The sequence below is a fragment of the Dreissena polymorpha genome, chromosome 1 (assembly GCF_020536995.1).
Source record: "Dreissena polymorpha isolate Duluth1 chromosome 1, UMN_Dpol_1.0, whole genome shotgun sequence".
NCBI lineage: Eukaryota > Metazoa > Mollusca > Bivalvia > Myida > Dreissenidae > Dreissena > Dreissena polymorpha.
In genome coordinates, this window is record NC_068355.1 from 109,737,684 (window position 1) to 109,762,121 (window position 24,438).

General features: G+C 37.2%; 1 protein-coding gene across 1 annotated transcript; it reads left to right on the plus strand.

The window, feature by feature from the left end:
* The first annotated feature begins 4,332 nt into the window (after nt 1-4,332).
* On the plus strand, nt 4,333-23,871 carry LOC127844120 (thymocyte nuclear protein 1-like). The gene is made up of 7 exons (XM_052374134.1): nt 4,333-4,435; nt 5,395-5,540; nt 6,575-6,643; nt 7,932-8,027; nt 8,865-8,926; nt 22,553-22,737; nt 23,354-23,871. The coding sequence occupies exons 1-7, from the start codon at nt 4,414-4,416 to the stop codon at nt 23,413-23,415; spliced, it is 642 nt and encodes a 213-aa protein (XP_052230094.1). The 5' UTR covers nt 4,333-4,413; the 3' UTR covers nt 23,416-23,871.
* Nucleotides 23,872-24,438: the final 567 nt, after the last annotated feature.

Here is a 24,438-nt window from a genome sequence, read left to right on the forward strand (position 1 = left end):
TGATACAAGATTGCATCGCATACATGTGTTTTGTATGAACGAAGCGCTATGTTTTAAGTTGATGCGTCCTATAGTGGTCATTCACTGGCGCGGCGAGGCGCCAGGTGCGCTAATACCTACTAAAACGTCGTTGACATGCGACGTTGAACCGAGGTGCAGTGCACACCTCGACAAAAGCGTAACGCCACATACTTGTCTACGTATATATGTATAATTTGAAAAAAGCTCTAAACAATTATCTGACAGCAGAATTTTAAAATAAAATAAAAATCATTGCCGATAGGAGTTAATGGTAATCATAACGGAATTAAATTCAGACACTTGCGTTTTACTTTACATTTCGCTTGTTTGTGTTAGCTTAGTTTCATAACAAAATGTAGCTATATGTTTATTATTTTTATGTTTGACCAATAGTTTTTGTCGTTGAAAACGTCCGTGTATACGACTTTTTACGTATTTACAATATGGTGTCTACCATCGATACGCCTGAGTCGGATATTTTCGACGGTGTGCACACAACTCAAGAAATATTACTTCTTAATATAAACAGGATATTCTTAAATCTACATTATTCTTCAAGAACATGTATGCCGAGTTTAGCATGTAATTGTTAGACATCTACATAATCACTTTTCATTTAGAATATATGATTTATGATATAACCATCACAGGTAGCTTATATACAACTATATCGTTCTTTTTTGGTTTATAAGTAGTTTCTTCACATGGCTTCTTAAGTCTCGAATATAGGTAAGAGTGAAACCCTTGCGACGACAACGCCTTCCCTTCGATATCCCCTACTACATGTAATTAACATCGATTATAATGAATTACATTATATAAATCTAATTATATCTAAGACTAAACGTTGGTTTAGGTATCAATATGTTTTGTCATAACTGTTAACATGACACAAGTTAGTTTTATTTCAAATTAATTAGAAATCCAGCGTCAATGAACGTTAAGTCACTGTTATCATAATAAATTAAATTAAATCATTAAAAGAAGATAGAAAAACACTTAATGTTAAACAATCAGTAATAAATCGTAATCACTTACTAACACTAAATATTACAGTAAAAAATAATTGAATCATGAAGTTTCATAAGTGATGAAAAATGCAAGCGCTAAAACAAATACTAGTATCAGAAAATCGATCGTCGGGTCAACCTTGATTTAGAAGCCACGGCACAGCGATGCCGCTGATCTAAAACCGCATGGGAAAATTTTTCCACAAAGGTCTAAAGTGGTGTTTGACCAAGGTGCTTAGCAGACATTGTCTTGAGAGTATTCATTAAGCCCGGCACACATTGGGGCTGGCCATCTAGGCAGACATTGTCTTGAGAGTATTCATTAAGCCCGGCACACATTGGGGCTGGCCATCTAGGCAGACATTGTCTTGAGAGTATTCATTAAGCCCGGCACACATTGGGGCTGGCCATCTAGGCAGACATTGTCTTGAGAGTATTCATTAAACCCGGCACACATTGGGGCTGGCCATCTAGTGAGAGTATTCATTAAACCCGGCACACATTGGGGCTGGCCATCTAGGCAGACATTGTCTTGAGAGTATTCATTAAGCCCGGCACACATTGTTGCTGGCCATCTAGGCAGACATTGTCTTGAGAGTATTCATTAAACCCGGCACACATTGGGGCTGGCCATCTAGTGAGAGTATTCATTAAACCCGGCACACATTGGGGCTGGCCATCTAGTGAGAGTATTCATTAAACCCGGCACACATTGGGGCTGGCCATCTAGTGAGAGTATTCATTAAACCCGGCACACATTGGGGCTGGCCATCTAGGCAGACATTGTCTTGAGAGTATTCATTAAGCCCGGCACACATTGGGGCTGGCCATCTAGGCAGACATTGTCTTTAGAGTATTCATTAAACCCGGCACACATTGGGGCTGGCCATCTAGTGAGAGTATTCATTAAACCCGGCACATATTGGGGCTGGCCATCTAGTGAGAGTATTCATTAAACCCGGCACACATTGGGGCTGGCCATCTACAGACATTGTCTTGAGAGTATTCATTAAACCCGGCACACATTGGGGCTGGTCATCAAGTGAGAGTATTCATTAAACCCGGCTCACATTGGGGCTGGCCATCTACAGACATTGTCTTGAGAGTATTCATTAAACCCGGCACACATTGGGGCTGGCCATCTAGTTAGCAGACATTGTGTTGAGAGTATTCATTAAACCCGGCACACATTGGGGCTGGCCATCTAGTTAGCAGACATTGTCTTGAGAGTATTCATTAAACCCGGCACACACTAGGGCTGGCCATCTAGTAAGCAGACATTGTCTTGAGAGTATTCATTAAACCCGGCACACATTGGGGCTGGCCATCTAGTTAGCAGACATTGTCTTGAGAGTATTCATTAAACCCGGCACACATTGGGGCTGGTCATCTAGCAGACATTGTCTTGAGAGTATTCATTAAACCCGGCACACATTGGGGCTGACCATCTAGACATTGTCTTGAGAGTATTCATTAAACCCGGCACACATTGGGGCTGGCCATCTAGTGAGAGTATTCATTAAGCCCGGCACACATTGGGGCTGGCCATCTAGTGAGAGTATTCATTAAACCCGGCACACATTGGGGCTGGCCATCTAGTGAGAGTATTCATTAAGCCCGGCACACATTGGGGCTGGCCATCTAGTGAGAGTATTCATTAAGCCCGGCACACATTGGGGCTGGCAATCTAGTGAGAGTATTCATTAAACCCGGCACACATTGGGGCTGGCAATCTAGTGAGAGTATTCATTAAGCCCGGCACACATTGGGGCTGGCCATCTAGGCAGACATTGTCTTGAGAGAATTCATTAAACCCGGCACACATAGGGGCTGGCCATCTAGGCAGACATTGTCTTGAGAGAATTCATTAAACCCGGCACACATTGGGGCTGGCAATCTAGTGAGAGTATTCATTAAACCCGGCACACATTGGGGCTGGCCATCTAGTGAGAGTATTCATTAAACCCGGCACACATTGGGGCTGGCAATCTAGTGAGAGTATTCATTAAACCCGGCACACATTGGGGCTGGCCATCTAGTGAGAGTATTCATTAAACCCGGCACACATTGGGGTTGGCAATCTAGTGAGAGTATTCATTAAACCCGGCACACATTGGGGCTGGCCATCTAGTGAGAGTATTCATTAAACTCGACACACATTGGGGCTGGCCATCTACGTACAAGCGTGTTTGTTAAATCTGTAATTTTATTGTACTTCGCTCGGTTTAAGACGCCTCAAACAAAGACGGTCATTGTCGCTTTCTCTGTATGTATGGCGGGTATAAGCCCCAATAAATTTAAGTTTAAATCCACGGAAAATATTCGACAAGCCCAATGATGACTCTATCAGTACTAGTGGACGAGGCAGAACAACATCTATGCACACAGTAAGCTTTAAAAAAAAAATAAGTTTCCTTTTTTAATATGGTCCAATTGAAACTAATTGGTAGTAATGGTTAATTAATTTTGTCGCATTTTAGTTAAAACATATTTATTTTATCTCGATTGCATCGAAAGTATATGGCTTATAGAAACGCTATTGAGTCAATTTCTGGGGTAATATCCACTACGCAATGGTGCATTTTAATATCTATCTCTGCATCCATTTATCTCACGTTTGACTTAGTATGTTCGAGTCAACTGTTTCAACTTCAGCACGGGGGATGGCGTGAAACTTGAGTACAGTATCACAGAGGATATGGAGCAGAGCTGCTGTAGTGCTGCGTAACATAATGAAATGGTCAATTTTCTGCTCGGGTACCACTTCCCATATATTTGCCATAAACAGAAAAATGATTCTAATGGTTCTATTGCTTCAGCTTAATGAATCGTATTTTATATTTCGAGTAACAATGCATTAGTAAGAGCTTATGTCAAAATCCGTGCATTCAAAAGGCTTGTAGAGGAACCATGGCAAGCAAAACTATATTTCGATTTTAGGCTTTAGCGTAGTATATATTTTTGCTAAGATGTTCAGATATACGAGTTAGTAAAAAGCCACACCGAAAATGACAGTAGTCATAACTTGAACGAACTGCGATATCAAGCTTATTTAGTTGCCTTCAATGTATCTTACAATTCGTCTGCCAAAAAAATTAAGTAGATATAATATTGGACAAATCAGAGTTGATTTAATTTGGTAAACACCACATGACACTGTACATGAACAAGATAGAAAACTAATGAAAATTGTATGAAGACGGACTGAAAATGACGAAAAGTGAAAATCAAAAGTATAACATTTTATATTATAATATTGTTTAACAGGTACGAAGTTTTGCCGCATGTGCTATTATTATAAGAAATATATTTTACAAAGTCAAAAGCGCGGTAATAAACGTCAATTAAGCAAAATTAAGGTTTGATCATATTAATAGCTGCGATGCCAACAAAACGCAAAAGAGGTAAAAACAGTGAATTATGTAAAAGAAATTGATAAGTATTTGACTTTTTATACATTCCATTGCTATAATGTTTGCCATCGTGCTAAATGTGAACAAAAATCGGGGAAAGTACAGAATACGTATCAGATTCAGAACTTAGAAGACGGTAGTTGCAATAATATCAAGAGACGTAGATAACATCCCTGACGCGATGTGTGCGCAATCCTATGCTATTATATACCATGACTTAATGCAACATTTCCTGAAAATCTAGAGGAAGTGAAAGTATTTTTGTAAGTGTTCTGTTACCAATACCACCATAGGCGCTCGATGTCAATGACAATCTTTTTTTTATTTATTTATTTGTTTTTTTAGTTACCCGTTGTTTATTATAATGCATACACATACTAAATTAATAAAAATCTTCCGACAAAACTTCTTCTTAAAAAAAAGATAGTTCGACTATGTACATTGATATATTTACCTTGCATGGCTCTCTGCTGTAGAAAAACTTCTCTTGAGGCCATATTTTATTTGTTTGCCTTAGATACAGGAAACTTGGTTTTGATTCTTTTTCCAAATGAAACCTCTGCCGAGTTAGAAGCTTGATCATATGAAATATAATAAAACTAGGTCACTGGATAAATGTTGCAACCACTCTAAGATACCTCATTTTCAGCCTAATTAGCATGAAACTTGCTCAGAATATTTGTTCCAAAAATAGGTGTATCTTGGCCTAGTTCAAAAATGGTGAAAATCTGGAAATTTCTCAAAGTTGATCAAACCAATTTAAGTTCCTTTGGGTCTCAAGTGGGCAACATAAGGCCTTCGGACATCTTGGTTATGTGAGTTACCAATTTTTTTGCAATTAAAAAACAGGCTATATCTCCGGCTTCCTAATGTTCCCCTCTAAAAACAGTTTCATTTGTAAAAATTGATATTTTGTAAAATACATCGTTACCTATCATGCTTTTTGTAAGAATCATCGAAAACATCAAACACATTTGAGCAAGAAAGTAATGGTGTAGTAAAAGAGAAGACTAGACCATCATCTGAAGAGGAGTACAGACACTGGCTCATGAAATCAGAACCGGAGAGCAGATATGAAAATGGAGTAGATGTTCGGGTATCGTGTTGTTTTCATTATTATCACTTTTCATTAACATGGATGGATATAAAATGAGGATCAACTAGTAAATCATAATGGCCTTTAAAACATGAAGTGGGCCCTCAGATTTTAAGAGAAATGTCGTACATTGTATATCTGTACTAACAGTAGTGCAAGCATGAGATGGTCACTCATGGCCAACTTGTATTTTCTATTACCGAGATACATTTAGTGGAAGTAAGAATATTGTAGCAAACTGGATAGAAGAATTTTTGATATTTTATTGTAAGTATGCAGGTTCAGCAGCAATCAGCTTTCTCAATATCAGTAATTGTAAATAACATGTGTAAGCAAAGTCACACTAAAGGGAAAAATGCTGTATCTTGCAGCCAAAAATTAGTTACAAGGAGCGTAAAGAAATCTAAATAATTGAACAGTTAAACTAATTACAAATTAATCATTCTAGTTCTAACTTCTATACAAAATTGTTTGCTTATTACCATTAAGAATTATTGTGCCTCAATTTGTTTAGGCCCCTTGTCTGTAAATTATAATACTTTGCAAACATATCAAACAGCATTTGAAATTGAACACCTCCTTATTTTGGTTTTAAATTTTTCTACATCATTTAAGTTATTGCCCCTTTTTTGGAAAAAAAAGAGATTTTTTTTACTTATCTTGTGCATGACTTAAACACATGGTTGCTACAGCTGAAACTTTTCAAACATATCTACATATCTATTATTATGGGAACTTGGGCAGCGTTATATTAAAGTTTGAAAAGTTTTTTGTGCAAGCAGAGTTATGAACCATTTTAAAATGGGAACAATACATTTTTGTAGTTGTGTAATAGGTAACGCATAAAGTGTTGCTGGAAGTGGGTTGAAAACAGTTTGAGCAGCTTTATAACTTTTGCCACTCCGTATTTTGGTCAGTTTTAGACATAAATGGAGACAAAAGTGGAATTTCAGGGGCATTAATGTACCGGTAATACAGACACATTTTTATAATGCGATGAATCCTTTCAAAGACCATATATTGCTTTTCTCTAGTTTGGGATAGAAGATCTAAAATCATGCCCAGACCAGACTGCATGCTGGGATGGAGTCAGGAATTACCAGGTACAGTACAAGTACACGCTTGAAAATATCTAGACTGAATTTAAATCTGCACACAAAAAAGTCACCAAGTCAAATCTTCGAAAAACACTGTTGCCACTTTACAGGCCACATTATTGACTCATTCTTGATGAAACGTGGTTGGAGTGCTTATCTAGACTGAGTTTGAGTCAGGGTCACGCGTGTTTAAAAAACTAGGTCATCAGGACAAATGTTTAAAAAGTCTTGTTAGCCATATTTATGACTCAAGTGTGTAAAAATGTTTATCTTAACATTTTCTGGTCTAAGTTTGAATTCGAGTCATGACAGTGCAAAACTAAGTCACCTGGTCAAATCTTAGACAAACCTTGTTACCACTTTAGAAGCCACATTTATGACTTAATCGAGAAAAAAAATCATGAAAAAGTAATAATATCTATCTTGTTAATATCTAGGCCATGTTTAATTTTAATCACTACATAAAAAAACAAGTTCAACAGGTCAAGTCTTAGAAAAAACTATTTACCACTCATGAAAAAGCTTTTAAGACTCCATCTTGATTTAACTTGGTCAGAATATTCATGTTGACATTTTCTGATCCAAGATCTTAATCTGTCATGCCTTCATGAGTGTTGACAAGATTTTCTATAATTTACCAAGTGACCTAGATTAAGACCGCACATGACCTAGTTTTGAAATCAGCCTAGATATCATTTATACAAATGTTTTAACAGAGGCTTAATTGTCGTTAACACATATGTACCTGTACAAGTTTGATCAAGATAGTGCTAATACTGTTATATCTAGAGTGTTCTGATAATTATTCTTTATTTTGACCTAGTGACCTAGTTAATAACCACATGTTACCCAGTTTTTAAATTACCCTATGTATAATTAATACAAATGTTCTGAGCAAGTTTAATTGAGATTGTGCAAAAATGTGACTGCTAGAGTGCTCACTTTGTTTTTGACTCAACGTCACCCATTTTATAACCGAGCTTAGAGAATGGGGTGATAGTGTGACTTCTTGAGTCTTCTTAACCCTTATTTTCAATTTTACCAAGTGACGTAGTTCTTTGTCCTAAAATGACCATCTCATTTTGAAAATGTGCTAGTGCATGTAGATTGGACAATATGTGTGGCCTTTACAAAGGGCATGAGGTAAGTTTTGATGAACACAACCAACAAATTATGACCCAAAAACCTCCCTGTGTGTGGTCTGGTTTGCTTAAAACAGAAAGAACACGGATTTTAAATGCTCATCAAGTATTTAGATCTCAGATACAAACTCTTCTAATTCACTGTCCTGTAGGCTCGGAACTTCATGCGAGACAAGATGAGGAAAGGAGATGAAGTGTTTTTCTATCACAGTAACACCAAGAAGCCAGGGATTTGTGGCATCTGTGAGGTAGCAAGACGTTTGGTTAGAACATTATTCGTTAAAACATGTTTACACATTCTAGGTAACACATGTTTTAGATTACTTTGGAAAAAGAGTTATATTTAGCAAAAAACATTTAATTATCAAATATTTTCCACAAATGTGTAACTGTTAAATCCTGTAATTCTGAAAAGAGTACATTTTTTAGCCTGGCCTCAAAATTAAATTAATATAGAAAGTTGTCATTGGCTAACTGAATGTGCACTTATTTCGAAATTGTTAAGCTGCCTAAGGAAATATTTGTGTTAACAATAATTTCATTATAGACTGGTTATTTAAAATACATGACCGGTGACCGGTAGTAGTGGTTGGACTGTAATTAATAGTCTGTCCCTATGTCCTGTCAATGATAATTGTTTTGACTTTTTATGCCCCCGGATCCAATGATAGGGGTTATATTGTTTTTGGTCTGTCTGTCTGTCTATTTGTCTGTCCGTCCGTACGTCTGTCATTGTATGTGTGTCATAACTTTTGCAATATTGAAGATACAACTTGATATTTGGCATGCATGTGTATCTCATGGAGCTGCACATTTTGAGTGGTGAAAATTCAAGGTCATCCTTCAAGGTCAAAGGTCAAATACATGGCTTCATTGTTTCTTGTTCATTTCCTGTCAATCCTTTGATTTTCCACTTAATTATGCTAAACAGATTGCTGTCTCAAAATACTTTTAAGCTCCTGTAGAATCAGTACCAAGTATTGCCATGGAAGGATAACACTTTTTATCTGTTACCATGACTATTTTTACTTTGTCCTAGTGCAAATAATCATCATATATAATTGTGTGTTTATCTAATTTAACAGGTGGTGCGTGAAAGTTATGTTGACCACACTCAGTTTGACTCCAAGGATCCTCATTATGACAGGTGAGTAGTTGTAGATGGTGAAGCTCAGCCTGTAGATGTAAACAATAGGGGGCATTGTGTTACTGACGAACACATCTCTTGTTATCATCTTAAATTCAAAATGACTAAACATGTACAGCTTACTAGCATGAATTTTCAAAGATAAAGAAAGGTATTCAACTTGTGCTGTTGGTTGGTGAGCTAGTGTTTTAGGAATGGCTTGAGGCATATCACTCAAACTTATAACTTCTATTCCCCATATTGAAATGGCCTCAAAGGCTAAGTTTGGTAACTCTAGTTTGAAATTTGACATTATTTTGAGGTTATACAAATGCTAGATTGAGACTTATAGAGATATAGAGATATATACATCAAACTACTTATAAAGATACTTTGTACCAAGGCATTTACTCTGTGATCAGTATGGGATTGTGGTGTTCAAGATCAAGGTCATTGTTACTAATTATAACGCAATAGATTCAACTCAATTTCTCGATAACAAATTGAGTTTGGTAATGAAAAATTGTTTCCAGACCTAGACTTTGATTGACTTTGGGGAAGGTGGGGTCAAGGTAAAGGACATGTTGAGTAAATATAGAAACAAAATTTATTCTAAAAAAAGCTATTATTATGGATTTTAATGGGTAAATACCATGTATCCATTCCTCGCTAGGGTTGCATGTGGCATGCATGAGGTCAATGTCACTGTTACTAAAAAAAAGAGAAAGAGAAGTGGACTGTGTCTTGTACCTCAAAACTATTGTATTGGTACAACATACATGTATATAAATGAATTATGTCTAGATCTTGAATGAGATATCCATTGGGGTGTGTTGGAGAAAAGTCAAGGTCACTGATATTTGATATTAAAGAATTGTTTTTGCACAATTATATATAAATGCAATTTTGAAACATAGAGTCCTTATGTCCAAGGATTGGTCATTGAATGGGTGAGATCAAGGTCAAGGGCTGTACATGCATATATACAAAATAACGACAGATTGTTTCGGCTTAAGATCTCAAGAACTAATGGAGCTGTTGTGATGGAAGCCTGTTTACATGTCCAAAATTTCATTTTTATTTGCATATGAGGCAACTATGGTCAAGGTCACTGTTAGAAAATGAAGAACAAGGGCTGTTTGTAAAACATGCATGCCCCCCATATGGGCTCTCAGTTGTAGTGACAGCCATTTTGTAAATATGTTTTTTGTCACTGTGACCTTGACCTTTGACCTAGTGACGTGAAAATCAATAGGGGTCATCTGCGAGTCATGATCAATGTACCTATGAAGTTTCATGATCCTAGCCATAAGCTTTCTTGAGTTATCATCCGGAAACTATTTTACTATTTCGGGTCACTGTGACCTTGACCTTTGACCAAGTGACCTGAAAATCAATAGGGGTCATCTGCCAGTCATGATCAATGTACCTATCTAGTTTCATGATCCTAGGCATAAGCGTTCTTGAGTTATCATCAGGAATCCATTTTACTATTTCGGGTCACCGTGACCTTTGACCGAGTGACCTCAAAATCAATAGGGGTCATCTGCGAGTCATGATCAATCTACCTATCAAGTTTCATGATCCTAGGCATAAGCATTCTTGAGTTATCATCCAGAAACCATTTTACTATTTCGGGTCACCGTGACCTTGACCTTTGACCTGAAAATCAATAGGGGTCATCTGCCAGTCATGATCAATGTACCTATCAAGTTTCATGATCCTAGGCATAAGCATTCTTGAGTTATCATCCGGAAACCATTTTACTATTTTGGGTCACCGTGACCTTGACCTTTGACCTAGTGACCTGAAAATCAATAGGACCCATCTGCCAGTCATGATCAAACTACCTATCAAGTTTCATGATCCTAGGCATAAGCGTTCTTGAGTTATCATCCGGAAACCATTTTACTATTTCGGGTCACCGTGACCTTGACCTTTAACATTGTTATTTGAAAATCAATAGGGGTCATCTGCGAGTCATGATCAGTCTACCTATCAAGTTTCATGATCCTAGGCATAAGCGTTCTTGAGTTATCATCCGGAAACCATTTTACTATTTCGGGTCACCGTGACCTTGACCTTTGACCTAGTGACCTGAAAATCAATAGGGGTCATCTGCGAGTCATGGTCAATCTACCTATTAAGTTCCATGATCCTAAGCATAAGCGTTCTTGAGTTATCATCCGGAAACCATTTTACTATTTCGGGTCACCGTGACCTTGACCTTAGACCTAGTGACCTGAAAATCAATAGGGGTCATCTGCAAGTCATGATCAATCTACCTATCAAGTTTTATGATCCCAGGCATAAGCGTTCTTGAGTTATCATCCGGAAACCATTTTACTATTTGGGGTCACCGTGACCTTTGACCCAGTGACCTCAAATTCAATAGGGGTCATCTGCGAATCATGATCAATGTACCTATCAAGTTTCATGATCTAGGCATAAGCGTTCTTGAGTTATCATGCGGAAACCATTTTACTATTTCGGGTCACCGTGACCTTGACCTTTGACCTAGTAACCTGAAAATCTATAGGGGTCATCTGCGAGTCATGATCAATCTACCTATTAAGTTTCATGATCCTAGGCATAAGCGTTCTTGAATTATCATCCAGAAACCATTTTACTATTTCGGGTCACAGTGACCTTGAACTTTGACCTAGTGACCTCAAAATCAATAGGGGTCATCTGTGAGTCATGATCAATGTACCTATAAAGTTTCATGATCCTAGGCCTAAGCGTTCTTGAGTTATCATCCGGAAACCACCTGGTGGACGGACCGACCGACCGACAGACCGACCGACCGACATGTGCAAAGCAATATACCCCCTCTTCTTTAAAGGGGGGCATAAAAATAGATCCTGCTCAAAATCACGTATTTCGTTTCTCCTGTGCTATACTTAATTATGTTATATCTCAAATTACCTCCCTTCTATACAAACAGTGTTGTTTAGGAAAAAGCAATAATTCATATAGGAACATTGAAAGTTGAGCATGCTGTCCTACTACAGCTCTTATTTGTAGTGCTGTTACAATATACCGATATATATCGCAATACGCAATCGGCATATTGTATTGCGATATGATTTTCATCATACCAGTACGAAAATTCTACAAAAATTCATCCACATTTTGTCCAGAAAATCCATCCGAAATAATGATATCAAGGTAAACAAATCGGTTTTTAGTAAATATAAATTGTTACGTAAAAATAGCATTCTAAAAAGTCTATTATACGGAGTAGCTTTGTAACATGGGAGTCTGCAGGATCTGCTTTTGCATGTCATACTGTTAAATTTAAGATGCTTGTGGAAATACGAAATAAAACAACACAATTAATTACATAGTAAAAATGGAGATTGATGTTATTATATACAGAAGTAATAATGATAAAAAAAAATGTACGTAACAGGATTCTGATAAGTTACACGACCGGCTTTTAAAAATCCACAATTCTCTTTCGGAATATTATTCTTCTTGTCAGCTTTTCTAATAGTTCTCAAAATGGAAGATGACAATACTAATCTTTCATAACAAAATAATTTGTAAAGCCAAAAAAAAGTTGTGTTTATAAAGCATTTTGTAAGAAGAGGGGGTATATTGTTTTGCTCATGTCGGTCCTTCCGTATGTCCGTCCACCAGATGGTTTCCGGATGATAACTCAAGAATGCTTAGGCCTAGGATCATGAAACTTCATAGGTACATTCATCATGACTCGCAGATGACCCCTATTGATTTTGAGGTCACTAGGTCAAAGGTCACAGTTACCCGAAATAGTAAAATGGTTTCCGGATGACAACTCAAGAACGCTTATGCCTAGGATCATGAAACTTCATAGATACTTTGATCATGACTCGCAAATGATCCCTATTGATTTTCAGGTCACTAGGTCAAAGGTCAAGGTCACCGTGACCCGAAATAGCAAAATGGTTTCCGGATGATAACTCAAGAACGCTTATGCCTAGTATCATGAAACTTCATAGGTAGATTGATCATGACTCGCAGATGACCCCTATTGATTTTCAGGTCACTAGGTCAAAGGTCAAGGTCACTGTGACCAGAAATAGTAAAATGGTTTATGGATGATTACTCAAAAACGCTTATGCCTAGGATCATGAAACTTCATAGGTACATTGATCATGACTCGCAAATGACCAGTAATGATTTTCACGTCACTAGGTCAAAGGTCAAGGTCACGGTGACTCAACTTAAAAAAATGGTTTCCGGATGATAACTCGAGAAAGCTTATGCCTAGGATCATGAAACTTCATAGGTACATTGATCATGACTGGCAGATGCCCCTATTGACTTTCAGGTCACTAGGTCAAAGGTCAAGGTGACTTGACATAGTAAAATGGTTTCCGGATGATAACAAAAGAAAGCTTACACCTAGGATTATGAAACTTCATAGGTACATTGATCATGACTAGCAGATGACCCCTATTGATTTTCAGGTCACTAGGTCAAAGGTCAAGGTCACAGTGCCAAAAAAACGTATTTACACAATGGCTGCCACTACAACTGACAGCCCATATGAGGGACATGCATGTTTTACAAACAGCCATTGTTTCTATTTTGGGGGTGGGGGTATAATAAATACAATCTTACTTCAATTTAGCAGCTAATTGTTTGTAGTAGGTAGCTACCGTATCATAAGATCTTTAGAGTTTCTTAAAGGGGCCTGTTCACAGATTTTGGCATGTATTTAAGTTTGTCATTCAATGCTTTATATCGATACATGTAAACATTGGATCTAAAAAGCTCCAGTAAAAACAAAAATAGTATTAAAGAAAGACAAAAAGGTAACCATCAACTGGGCTTGAACCACTGACCACTGGAGTAAAAGTCTATCACTTAGATCACTCCACCATCTGTGCTCATACAATTAGTGATGTATTTTATACTTTATATAAGCATTCCTCGTAGTATTACAAAATATAACAACAACAACAGAACTCGGCAAATTATTAAATTGTTTTGGGTTGCAACGCCTTATAATTGACAGGTTTTTAAATCGTCAAAAGATGCATATAATGGATAATTTAAAGCAAGGTAAATGTTCAGCATTACTGCTTTCTCACAAGTATAACTACAACAAAAATTTGCGAATCTTCAAACATTTTTTAAATGTTGTCAATTTTCTTAAACCTGAAAATGCCCCTTTAAGAGTCGCGATCATGACCCTCAACATTTTTCTTGTTTTGAAAAACGTCCACAAAATTAGAAAGTATGTGTAGCATTGTGAATTGCCCCTAAGGTAATGGTAGAATAAGGAGAAAAATCGTTGCTCAAGTCTAAAAATTACGGCTATTTAAACAAAAAGCACTAATTTATTATTAGGGAGCATAAAGTCGCCGCTTCGTCTGTCCGTGAGTGTGTCAATCTGTCCGTGCATGATTTTTGACCGGGCTATTTCTCAGCCGGTTCTGGTCGGATGATTTTTAGCTCATCTATTTTTTGAAAAAAAATTATGAGCTATTATCATCACCTTGGCGTCGGCGTCCGGTTAAGTTTTGTGTTAAGGTCCACTTTTCTCAGAAAGTATCAACGCTATTGCATTCAAACTTGGTACACTTACTTACTATCATGAGGGGACTAGGAAGGCAAAGTAAGATAACTCTGGCGTGCATTTTGACAGAATTATGTGCCCTTTTTATACTTAGAAAATTGAAAATTTGATTAAGTTTTGTGTTTAGGTCAATTTTGTTCCTTAAGTATCAAAGCTATTGCTTTCATACTTGCAACACTTACTAACTATCATAAGGGGACTGTGCAGGCAAAGTTATGTAACTCTGACTGGCATTTTGACAGAATTATGTGCCCTTTTTATACTAAAGTTTTGTGTTTAGGCCTACTTTATTCCTAAAGTATCAAAGCTATTGCTTTCATACTTGCAACACTAACTAACTATCTTAAGGGGACTGTGCAGGCAAAGTTGCACAACTCTGGTTGTCATTTTGACGGAATTATAGCCCTTTTTTTACTTAGTAACTTTGAATATATGGTTAAATTTTGTGTTTAGATCCACTTTACTTCTAAAGTATCAAGGCTATTGCTTTCAAACTTGAAATACTTTCATGCTATAATGAGGGTTCTGTATCTTGCAAGTTGAATTTTACCTTGACCTTTGAATGACCTTGACTATCAAGTGACGTCAAATTAATAAATTTTGCTAAAATTGCCAAAATTTCTTTATTTATGATTAGGTTTGATAGATACTTTGACATAACAACTCTAACTGGTATTTTTTTTTTTTTTAAAGATCATCTAATAAATGACTACACCCTCACACTATACCAACCACCCAATATTTTTATTTTTTTAACATGGTTAAAAAACAATAATATTTTTTTTATTATTTTATTAGCTCATCTATTTTTTGAAAAAAAATTATGAGCTATTGTCATCACCTTGGCGTCGGCGTCGGCGTTGGCGTTGGCGTTGGCGTTGGCGTCGGCGTCCGGTTAAGTTTTGCGTTTAGGTCCACTTTTCTCAGAAAGTATCAATGCTATTGCATTCAAACTTGGTACACTTACTTACTATCATGAGGGGACTGGGCAGGCAAAGTTAGATAACTCTGGCGTGCATTTTGACAGAATTATGTGCCCTTTTTATACTTAAAAAATTGAAAATTTTGGTTAAGTTTTGCGTTTAGTTCCACTTTTCTCAGTAAGTATCAATGCTATTGCATTCAAACTTGGTACACTTACTTACTATCATGAGGGGACTGGGCAGGCAAAGTTAGATAACTCTGGCATGCATTTTGACAGAATTATGTGCCCTTTTTATACTTAGAAAATTGACAATTTTGGTTAAGTTTTGTGTTTAGGTCCATTTTATTCCTTAAGCATCAAAGCTATTGCTTTCATACTTGCAACACTTACTAACTATCATAAGGGGACTGTGCAGGCAAAGTAATGTAACTCTGACTGGCATTTTGACAGAATTATGTGCCCTTTTTATACTTAGAAAATTGAAAATTTGATTAAGTTTTGTGTTTAGGTCCACTTTATTCCTACAGTATCAAAGCTATTGCTTTCATACTTGCAAGATTTATGAACTATCATAAGGGGACCGTGCAGGCAAAGTTATGTAACTCTGACTGGCATTTGGACGGAATTATGGGCCCTTTATACTTAGAAAATTGAAAATTTGGTTAAGATTTATGTTTTGGTCCACTTTACCCCTAAAGTATCATAGATATTGCTTTCATACTTGGAACACTCACAAACTATCATAAGGGTACAGTAAAAGGACAAGTTGCATAACTCTGGTTGTCATTGTTACGGAATTATGGCCCTTTTTTGACTTAGTAACTTTTAATATATGGTTAAATTTTGTGTTTCGATCCACTCGAAGTATCAAGGCTATTGCTTTCAAACTTCAAATACTTACATGCTATCATGAGGGTTACTGTACCTGGCAACTTGAATTTTACTTTGACCTTTGAATGACCTTGACTCTCAAGGTCAAATTATTAAATTTTGCTAAAATTGCCATAACTTCTTTATTTATGATTAGATTTGATTGATACTTTGATGAAACTACTCTTACCTGACATACCACAATAGACTTCACCCAAACCATCCCCCGTGCCCTCCCCCCCCTCCCCTGTGCCCTCCCCCCTCCCCCCCCTAATTTTTTTTTTTTTTTTTTTTTTTTTTAAGATCATCTCACAAATGACCACCCACACCCTCACACTATACCCCCACCCCACTCCCCCACCCCACCCCCCCCCCCCCAATTTTTTTTTTGATTTTTTTTTTTTTTTTTTTAAGATCATCTCACAAATGACCACCACACCCTCACACTATACCCCCACCCCACTCCCCCACCCCACCCCCCCCCCCAATTTTTTTTTTTGATTTTTTTTTTTTTTTTTTTTTTTTTAAGATCATCTCACAAATTATCACCACACCCTCACACTATACCCCCCCCCCATTTTTTTTTTAAAACGGTTATGTTTGAAATACCGTCCAACCATCGCACCCAAACCCCCCCCCCCCCCCCCCCCCCCCGATTTTTATTTTTTTTTTCGCTTTTTTGAAAAGATAATGTAATAAATGTCCACAACCCCACACTATACACCCCTCTTCACTCCACTCCTCCCTCCTTTGTGATTGAAAATGAGAGTCCCTTCACCTTTAAAAAGAAAATAGATGAGCGGTCTGCACCCGCAAGGCGGTGCTCTTGTTTTTGAAATACCGTCCAACCATCCCACCAAAGAATACTCCCCCCCCTAAAAAAAAAATATTGCATTTTTTTTCTTATTTTTGGAAGATAATGTAATAAATGACCACACACCCACACTATACACCCCTCTCCACCCCACCCCTCCCTCCTTTGTGATTGAAGTATTGAGATAGGTCCCTTCACCTTTAAAAGAAAAATAGATGAGCGGTCTGCACCCGCAAGGCGGTGCTCTTGTTCACAGAGTTATGGCCCTTTGAAATTTTCCATTAACTGTACATATAGTGCAATTCTTGTCCGGGCTATTTCTCAGCAACTATTGACCGGATTTCAATGAAACTTTATGGGAAAATTCACTACCAAGAGGACGTGTGCTTATTATCAGCGGGTTCTAGTCAGATGATTTTTAGCTCATCTATTTTTTGAAAAAAAATTATGAGCTATTAACACCTTGGCGTCGGCGTCCGGTTAAGTTTTGCGTTTAGGTCCACTTTTCTCAGAAAGTATCAATGCTATTGCATTCAAACTTGATACACTTACTTACTATCATGAGGGGACTGGGCAGGCAAAGTTAGATAACTCTGGCGTGCATTTTGATAGAATTATGTTCCCTTTTTATACTTAAAAAATTGAAAATTTTGGTTAAGTTTTGTGTTTAGGTCCACTTTTCTCAGAAAGTATTAATGCTATTGCATTCAAACTTGGTACACTTACTTACTATCAAGAGGGAACTGGGCAGGCAAAGTTAGATAACTCTGGCGTGCATTTTGACAGAGTTATGTGCCCTTTTTATACTTAGAAAATTGAAAATTTTGGTTAAGTTTTGTGTTTAGGTCCATTTTATTCCTTAAGTATCAAAGCTATTGCTTTCATACTTGCAACACTTACTATCATAAGGGGACTGTGCAGGCAAAGTTATGTAACTCTGACTGGCATTTGGACGGAATTATGGGCCTTTTATACTTAGAAAATTGAAAATTTGGTTAAGTTTTGTGTTTTGGTCCACTTTACCCCTAAAATATCATAGATATTGCTTTCATACTTGGAACACTCGCAAACTATCATAAGGGGACAGTAAAAGGACAAGTTGCATAACTCTGGTTGTCATTTGTACGGAATTATGGCCCTTTTTTGACTTAGTAACTTTTAATATATGGTTAAATTTTGTGTTTCGATCCACTTTACTTCTAAAGTATTAAGGCTATTGCTTTCAAACTTCAAATACTTTCATGTTTTCATGAGGTTTCTGTACCTGTCAAGTTGAATTTTACCTTGACCTTTGAATGACCTTGACTCTCAAGGTAAAATAATTAAATTTTGCTAAAATTGCCATAACTTCTTTATTTATGATTAGATTTGATTGATACTTTGACAAAACTACTCTTACCTGACATACCACAATAGACTCCACCCAAACCATCCCCCTTGCCCTCCCCCCCCCCCCCCCCCCCCCCCCCCGAATCCCCCCTAATTTTTTTTTTTTTTTTTTTTTTTTTTTAAGATCATCTCACAAATGACCACCACACCCTCACACTATACCCCCACCCCATCCCCCAAATTTTTATGCCCCCCTTCGAAGAAGAGGGGGTATATTGCTTTGGTCATGTCGGTCGGTCGGTCTGTCGGTCTGTCCACCAGGTGGTTGTCAGATGATAACTCAAGAACGCTTAGGCCTAGGATCATGAAACTTCATAGGAACATTGACCATGACTTGCAGATGACCCCTATTGATTTTGAGGTCACTTGGTCAAAGGTCAAGGTCACAGTTACTGGAAATAGGCATTTTAAGGATTTAGCATGGTTCAAACAAGGGAAAAAACTACCGTTTATGCATGTTCTTTTTGTTACAGCATTTGCCTCCCTTGTAATTTATTTAAATTTTACCAAATGTAAGGCTAACTGCATTTTTGTAATGCATTGTATCAATTGTGTAATCACCCCCCCCTATATATATATATTTTTTTTTTTTTTTTAAGATCATCTCACAAATGACCACCACACCCTCACACTATTATACCCCCCCACCCCACCCCACCCCCAATTTTTTTTATTTTTTGAAACGGTTAAAAAACACAAATATTTATTTTTATAATTTTATTTTTGAAATACCGTCCAACCATCGCACCCAAGAATCCCCTCCCCCCCCACCCCCCTCCCCCTTAAATTTTTATTTTTTATGTTTTTTAAGATCATCTCACAAATGACCACCACACCCTCACACTATTATACCTCCCCCCACCCCACCCCCAATTTTTTATTTTTTTTTGAAACGGTTAAAAAACACAAATATTTATTTTTATTATTTTATTTTTGAAATACCGTCCAACCATCGAACCCAAGAATCCCCCCCCCCCCAACCCCTAATTTTTTTTTTTTTTTTCTTTTAAATCATCTCACAAATGACCACCACACCCTCACACTATTATACCCCCCCCCACCCCACCCCCCAATTTTTTTTTGAAACGGTTAAAAACACAAATATTTATTTTTATTATTTTGTTTTTGAAATACCGTCCAACCATCGCACCCAAGAATCCCCGAATCCCCTCCCCCCACCCCCACCCCGAATTTTTTTTTGGAAGATAATGTAATAAATGTCCACACCCCCACACTATACACCCCTCTTCACTTCACCCCTCCCTCCTTTGTGATTTAAATTGAGAGTCCCTTCACCTTTAAAAAGAAAATAGATGAGCGGTCTGCACTCGCAAGGCGGTGCTCTTGTTTATATAGTCGCCGCTTCATCTGTCCCTGCGTGTGTGTGTCCGTGCACAATTTTTATCCGGGCTATTTCTCAGCAATTAATTACTGGAATTCAATTAAACTTTATGAAAAGCTTCACTTCCAAAAGGAGATGTGCATATTATCAGTCGGTTCTGGTTGGATGATTTTTTCACAGAGTTATGGCCCTTGAAATTTTCCATTAACTGTACATATAGTGCAATTCTTGTCCGGGCTATTTCTCAGCAACTAATGACCGGAATTCAATGAAACTTTATGGGAAGCTTCACTACCATTTAAGAGGACATGTGCATATCATCAGCGGGTTCTAGTCAGATGATTTGTCACAGAGTTATGACCCTTTGAAATTTTCCATAAAGTGCAATTCTTGTCCGGGCTATTTTTTAGCAACTAATGGCCAGAATTCAATGAAACTTTATGGGAAGCTTCACCACCAAAAGGAGATGTGCATATTATCAGCCAGTTATGGTCAGATGATTTTTCACAGACTTATAGCCCTTTGACATTTTGCATTAACTGTACATGCAGTACAATTCTTGTCCAGGCGATTTCTCAGCAACTAATGACTGGAATTTAATGAAACTTTATGGGAAGCTTCACTACCAAGAGGAGGAGATGTGCATATTATCAGCCGGTTCTCGTCGGATGATTTTTCAAAGAGTTATTGCCCTTTGAAATTTTCCATTGTACATATAGTGCAATTCTTGTCTGAGCTATTTCTCAGCAACTTATAACGGGAATTCATTGAAACTTTATGGGAAGCTTCACTACCAACAGGAGATATGCATATTATCAGCCGGTTATGGTCAGATCATTTTTCACAGAGTTATGGCCCTTTGAAATTTTCTATAAACTGTACATATAGTGCAATTCTTGTCCGGGCTATTTCTCCCCAACTACTGACTGGAATTCAATGAAGCTTTATGGGAAGCTTAACTACCTTGAGGAGATGTGCATGTTATTTGTGGGTTCTGGTTAGATGATTTATTTAGAGAGTTATGGCCCTTTGAATTTTTTTAAGTTGCTAAACCATCCATGGTATCATTTTGTCCAAAGTTGTGCCCCTCAAGACGTTTCCTTTTATCTGAATATATAGTTCAATATTGTGACAAAAAAAACAACTTTGGGGAGCATCACCAGTCTCCGACGGTTTCTTGTTTCACAGAGTTATGACCCTTTGAAATTTTCCATTAACTGTACATATAGTGCAATTCTTGTCTGGGCTATTTCTCAGCAACAAACGACCCGAATTCAATGAAACTTTATGGGAAGCTTCACTACCAAAAGGAGTTGTGCATATTATCAGCCAGTTATGGTCTGATGATTTTACTCAGACTTATGGCCCTTTGACATTTTCCATTAACTGTACATATAGTGCAATTCTTGACAAGGCGATTTCTCAGCAACTAATGACTGGAATTCAATGAAACTTTATGGGACGCTTCACTACCAAGAGGAGATGTGCTTATTATCAGCTGGTTCACGTCGGATGATTTTTCACAGAGTTATGGTCTTTTGAAATTTTCCATTAACTGTACATATAGTGCAATTCTTGTCCGAGCTATTTCTCAGCAACTTATTACGGGAATTCAATGAAACTGTATGGGAAGCTTCACTACCATTAGGAGATGTGCATATTATCAGCCGGTTATGGTCAGATCATTTTTCACAGAGTTATGGCCCTTTGAAATTTTCTATAAACTGTACATATAGTGCAATTCTTGTCCGGGCTATTTCTCCCCAACTACTGACTGGAATTCAATGAAGCTTTATGGGAAACTTAACTACCTTGAGGAGATGTGCATGTTATTTGTGGGTTCTGGTTAGATGATTTATTTAGAGAGTTATGGCCCTTTGAATTTTTTTAAGTTGCTAAACCATCCATGGTATTATTTTGTCCAAAGTTGTGCCCCTCAAGACGTTTCCTTTTATCTGAATATATAGTGCAATATTGTGACAAAAAAAACAACTTTGGGGAGCATCACCAGTCTCCGACGGTTTCTTGTTTCACAGAGTTATGACCCTTTGAAATTTTCCATTAACTGTACATATAGTGCAATTCTTGTCTAAGCTATTTCTCAGCAACAAACGACCCGAATTCAATGAAACTGTATGGGAAGCTTCACTACCATTAGGAGATGTGCATATAATCAGCCGGTAATGGTCGGATGATTTTTCACAGAGTTATGGCCCTTTGAAATTTTCCATTAACTGTACATATAGTGCAATTAGTGACAGGGCTATTTCCCCCCAACTACTGACTAGAATTCAATGAAACTTTATGGGAAGCTAAACAACCATGAGGAGATGGGCATGTTATTTGTGGGTTCTGGTTAGATGATTTATTTAGAGAGTTATGGCCCTTAGCAATTTTTTAAGTTGTTTAACCATCCATCGTATTATTTTGTCCAAAGTTATGCCCCTCCAGACGTTTCCTTTTATCTGAATATATAGTGCAATATTGTGACAAAAAAAACTTTGGGGAGCATCACCCGTCTCCGACAGTTTCTTGTTTTGAAAGATTCCGAAGTTGATTTTATTAGTTGTCAATAAAATGATCTGATCAATAATGAGCATCATAGCAGTTTGTGTATATATGTCCCTGATCATAGCCATGTGCTAATCGTATGTGCTTATAATCCCCAGGGACCTTTACAAACAAAGGTTTTTATATGTCCCTACTATCCCTCAGCACTGCATTTTCTTCTCCAGAACTGCCAAGCGCGACAACCCCAGATGGTACATGGTAGACGTGAAATTTAAACGCATGACACGCAGATTTGTCTCCCTTGCCGAGCTGAAGGTGCTACATGCGGAACATAAACAAAGTGGTGGACCGCTGAAAAATCTCTCGCTGTTCACTCGAGCGCGTCTTTCAGTCCAGCCCATATCACAAGGTAGTACATACAACATGCTTAATTGTTTATAAATACAATAAGTGTGCATTTCGTTGTTTACAAAAGAATGGATATAGGCGTTGTTCTGTTGTTAAATATAAGCTACAGACATAATGCCAGACAAAGTGTTGGAAACCAAAACGTGTATAGAACCCTGCGGGGTAACACGTGATCGCAAAATGAAACGAACACCTTATGGACAGACGGTCTTTTCAGCAAGGAAATAGTAAACCATTACATCTTGGTTTAGTTAAAACCCATTTATTTAAGCTCAGTTGCATAGAAAGCCTGAGGCTTATTTGAAACGCTTTTGAGTCCGTTTCCTGGGACTAGAACCAGTACTTGGTGTCTATGTGGGAAATCTAAAAAAACGCTCCCACAATAGGGATCGAACCTTTGACCTCCCAATCCCTAGGTGGACACAATATCCACTTTACCACTGCCACATCTTGGTTTAACAAAATTGAGCCATACAATTGGGTTGCCGCCTGTAATTTGCAACATTAATTTGTTAGGTATAAAAGCTATGCATTAATTAATTTACCTCTATCATTGTCATGTTTATTTACAGTGTCATTTTGTTATTAATGTTCTGGTATATATTTGTTTTCCGCAGAGGAATGGGACTACATTTTGACACTGGAAAGCCAAGAGGAGAAGGAATGTGTGCAGAAATGAGTTCTTTAGATGAGGGGTTCTTGTTCATTCCATAGAAAAAATCATCAAGTGCGTGCAGTGTACACCAAGTTCATAGCCATGTTCACCTTTTGATACAAATAAAGCTGTGTTGAAACTGTTTGGAAATAAACAAAACAAAATCGCGCTTACAGTTGTATAGAATGACACAAAGGTCAATAATATGAAGAATTAAACTGCAAATACGCACGTTTTATATTTGCAAGTGTGTGTTCATGTCAGGATTGTATCGGTATTGAACAGTATTATCAGAAAACATGTGGTACATTAAATATGATGGGTACATAGTAGTTGCATGAGTATGTGGATTTCATTTCGAACTGCATTTGTGTAGATTTTACATTCGGTGTTGTTATACAATTCTGTAACACTACTTTTAACAGTGGGATTTGTTATAAATTTTACAAATTGTAAACCCATTAAACTACATCTGTTTGACTTTTCATAATTTTTTTATACTGCTTATACTTTAGATGAAGCACACAAAGGAAAAGCATTCAAACTGTGTATATTTACATTGTTGTATTTTAAGTCCCTGATTGGACATTATTCTAGTTCTAATTAGTGGGAGATGCATGAAACATTAATGAAACAATGTTGAATTCATGGACACATGTATTAACATATTTCAAGTTATTTCAGACGACACACATAAGAGCAGTCCGTCGGTTTCCTGATTTTGAACGCATACACTGTGGCTGCTCATTTAAACAGCAATAGCATTGTGCCATAGAAATTTAAATTCGTTATACTTGAAAATAAATATCTGCTAATATACTTAAATACGATGCATACGATTCTGCTATTCAGTTGAAACCTATATTCCACCGAAAGCGTTATCACAACCCGCGTTTCATTCAATGTGTTAAATGATTTGTAATGTAGTTCAATATTATATACAGATATCCACCATAGAAGCGGTGTTAATAAATGGTCCCATTATTTTGAAAACATGTTATACATTGTCTGAAATCTGTATCGGGACCAATGAAGTTGTTTTTTCGG